The sequence below is a fragment of the Bison bison genome, unplaced genomic scaffold (genome assembly GCF_000754665.1).
Source record: "Bison bison bison isolate TAMUID 2011002044 unplaced genomic scaffold, Bison_UMD1.0 scf7180017864280, whole genome shotgun sequence".
Lineage (NCBI taxonomy): Eukaryota > Metazoa > Chordata > Mammalia > Artiodactyla > Bovidae > Bison > Bison bison.
In genome coordinates this window covers 3,169,638-3,173,067 of record NW_011494852.1, presented here as the reverse complement: position 1 = coordinate 3,173,067, position 3,430 = coordinate 3,169,638, and the positions used below count along the sequence as shown (strand labels likewise).

The 3,430-nt window shown below is 50.1% G+C and overlaps 1 protein-coding gene across 1 annotated transcript; it reads right to left on the bottom strand.

Moving 5' to 3' along the window:
* Positions 1–453: 453 nt before the first annotated feature.
* On the bottom strand, positions 454–2,626 carry LOC104995217 (secretoglobin family 2B member 2-like). The gene is made up of 3 exons (XM_010848962.1): positions 2,550–2,626; positions 1,868–2,043; positions 454–690 (listed from the first exon to the last, which is right to left on the bottom strand). Exons 1-3 carry the CDS (start codon positions 2,617–2,619, stop codon positions 589–591), a joined length of 348 nt encoding a protein of 115 aa, XP_010847264.1. The 5' UTR covers positions 2,620–2,626; the 3' UTR covers positions 454–588.
* Positions 2,627–3,430: the final 804 nt, after the last annotated feature.

The window sequence follows — 3,430 nt, the reverse complement described above, 5'->3', positions numbered from 1 at the left end:
CTAACAATTAGAAAATGGTGAATGCCACTGGGAGGAAGTGGGGACCTGTCACAAGCTTGCTCAGGGCATCTCCTGAGTCACTCACCAGTAACTGAAAGGACACTTAAAGGACTGGAGGCTCTGCCACCGTGCTAAAGACCAGAGTGAGATATGCTATCTATGGCCACAAACAACAGCTATATCCTTCCAGGCCTGTGATGGCAAGGGTTACCTATATCTTCTTTCGCTTAATCTTCATACACAGCCCCTATTTAGCAGATGACAGAATGACTTGAGAAAGTTACAATAAACCTGCCCATGGTTCCATAGTTTGTCAGGACAGGGCCTAGGTTTACCTTGTTCTGTCTGATCCCAGTCCCCATACTCCCCGCAGTAACCACATGGGTCATTCTCACCATCACCCAAGACCTCCTGCTTCACATCCTCCCCACAGCAGACAGACACTGGGCACACTGAGCAAAGCTGCAGTGATTTTATTAGAGTAAGCCTGATAGAGACCACATGGGTGGGACAGGTGTCAGGATTCCAGTTTCAGTTGAGAAGAACAGGGTGGCACATGGAGCGCAGACCAGGCATCACTGGCAAAGACTATTTCACCAAAGAGACTGCACTGAGAACTATTCCAAAAACACTGCTCAGAACCGTGGACACTTGATAGCCGGTGCAATCCTTGTCAAAGACGATGGAACCCTGGGAGGGAGTAGGAGGAGGAGGGACAACACCTGAGCCCGCAGCAGGGCTATCCTGTCTACCCAGCATCACCACATGCTATACCCTCAGGGATTCAGCTCCCTCCCCAGCAAGAAACTCTGCCCACAGACCCACCAATGGAGAGGAGGCTGCCATCAGGGACCAGGGGGAGGGTGGCTCCCTAATAGCCCAGGCACAGGCGTCAGGATGGAATCTAGCAACCAGCCACCCCAGGGAGAGGAGGAGATAATAAGGGTCATCAGGGCACAGCCGGGGTGGGTCCTGAGGGAGGAGTAAGGTGCTAGAGCCTGGGTTTGGGTCACACCTCCTGCACCTGAGCCTCTTCTGTCAGGTGTGCTGAGTGGACTAATGTGCATGCAGGTGTTGTAAACAAACCCATGTGCTCTGTGTGCTCCTATTATGTGCACTACTGTTTGCAAAAAAACCTCTCATTTTGAACAGACAATTTGAGGGAAAAAATGTTGAGACAGACTGTCCAAAATCACCAGTATTTTTGACAAGAAGTATAAAGGAACATGGTTCTTCGGGAGATATACTGCTAGCCAAGGTGAGCAGTCACAGGTACCGAGAAGCCTGCTCAGGAGCCTCAGGCACCAAAACACCACAGTGGAAAAACAGGCTTGTAGACATGTCAGTGGAAATGGGACTCTGAGCCAGAGTCAAGGCCCACACAGTGGGAACAAGAGGAGGTGATGAAACCTTACAAAGCCAGGGAGTCCCATGCTGGAAAGAGACTCGGAAGCCAGGGGCTCCTTTTCAATATTCCTAAAGTAGAACTGACATGACTCCTACATGTGTGTGAACTGAAAGCTTCCTTTCCTCCCAAACAGTAAAATTCTACTGCTCCAATGCTAGTTCCACTCACTGAGGAAAAAAACAATCACCTGCCTCACCACACTTGGCCTCGCAACCCTATTCTGTGTGTGAGTTGATTCACATGCTGTGGGCATATTTGGCAACAACAGAGGCTGGATGTGTACGTGGACTGCCCTCGCATATTACATGTGCTGCAGGGTGGAGCAAAGATTTATGTGCTTCCTTGCTTATAGCTCTTGTCTGTCACATATCCCATGACTGCATGATCTATTCCCATGTGGCATACCACACTATGCATGTGAGTGGGCAGGGCAGAGTCAGGGTCAGGAGAGTAAATTACCATGATTTCTACAACTTTCAGCTTGGCATCAAATCCCGCCTCATTGAAGCAATCCTGGACTTTTCCAAAGGCAGCCTTTTCCTCATCAGTAGAATCAACCAAATCAAACGTTGAATTCAACACTGTTTCGCTTCCAAGTAACAGCGCAGCAACCCCGCCATAAAACACAGGGCAGGCTTCCGTTGAAGGAAAGACAGAAAACATCTTGTCAAAGAATAACCAGAGTAGGAGGTTCCTGTTTCCACCACTTGATAGGAAGCCACATCTCCAAAGCTTCCAGGATCATCTCCCACAGAGACCTGGCCTCTCCCAGGACTGCTTAACATCCCAGACAGAAAACCTCCCAGCAGAGGGAGCAGCAAGAGGGGTGAGCCCTGGAGACCCCTCTGCCCTTGACCACCATCCCTGGGTATATCAGCCTTCTTTCTCCCTCCCAATGAGCACCAATGCCCCCAACAAAATATTCCCCAGGGTTTGCACAGCTAATGCTCTCTCCAGCTCCACACCACCCTCTACATTCAAAGACTGACAGGCTCAAGGAATTTCTGCAGGGCTCCTGGGCACTGATGTGTCAGCTGCCCTCGGAATCTGTCCCTAGCAGTGGCTTGGACAGGACTGTGGAGGATGCAGTGAGATGGCAAAGGGCAAGGATCAGAAGGGTCATCTGGAATCTCCTTCCTACCGTCAGTCGTCTTGAAGGTCAGCTCCCTGGTCACCAGCAGGGTCAGCACAAGCAGTGCTCCCTTCATCATGGCGGCAGCTGGAGTCCTCTGCTCAGGGCAGGGTTTCTGCGGCATTATAAACCACTAGCTCCCCAAGCCCAACCCACATCCCTCCCAGGAGGACCACGGGCCTATGGCCAAGAACCTGTGGCAAAGGTGGTTCTCTTGGACCTTGGGGTGTTTACTTGGAAGCCCATCCTGTTCTGAGAACAGTGCTCAGGGGGATTTTGTGGTAGCATCTTTGCCAAAGATCAAGTGGAGTTGATATTTATAAGTGACTCATTTGGAGCCAAATGCTCTGTTGCCCAGCCCCAACCATCACCTGTTTTTCTGGTCATCCTTCCCCCAGCCTATCCTGGTTCTGAGGCAACACTCTCCCACACTGAGCAGATAGAATCACAGGAGGGTCCAAGGATAGCTCTACACCACCCTCAGGTAGAAAAAAAGTCACCCAGAATCCTCCCTTTTATCCAAAGCTTAAGTCCTGGAGATAAAAATGGGGAGTTGGGTCTTCCTGAATCATCAAATATCTTAACATCTGCAGACCCTAGACAAGGCCCTGAGCACTGCTGGACAGCAGCCTTGGCCTCCAATCATTCCCAAGAAGGAACTCACAGGACCTGGGACCAGATGGATATTCTCCAGCACTGATAATTCTGATAAATTCTAATCATGCCACAACTTTTCTCAAACACTTAAGGAAACAAGTTCCTGGAAACATTCTGGACCCCCAGTGGTACAGACTTGCCCTTTCTGGTTGTCTCATCCTCTTCCATCAGTGAAGCTGGTCTCAAGAACTACTAGCACTGCACAGTCTATCCAGAAACATGAGTGAGCAGCT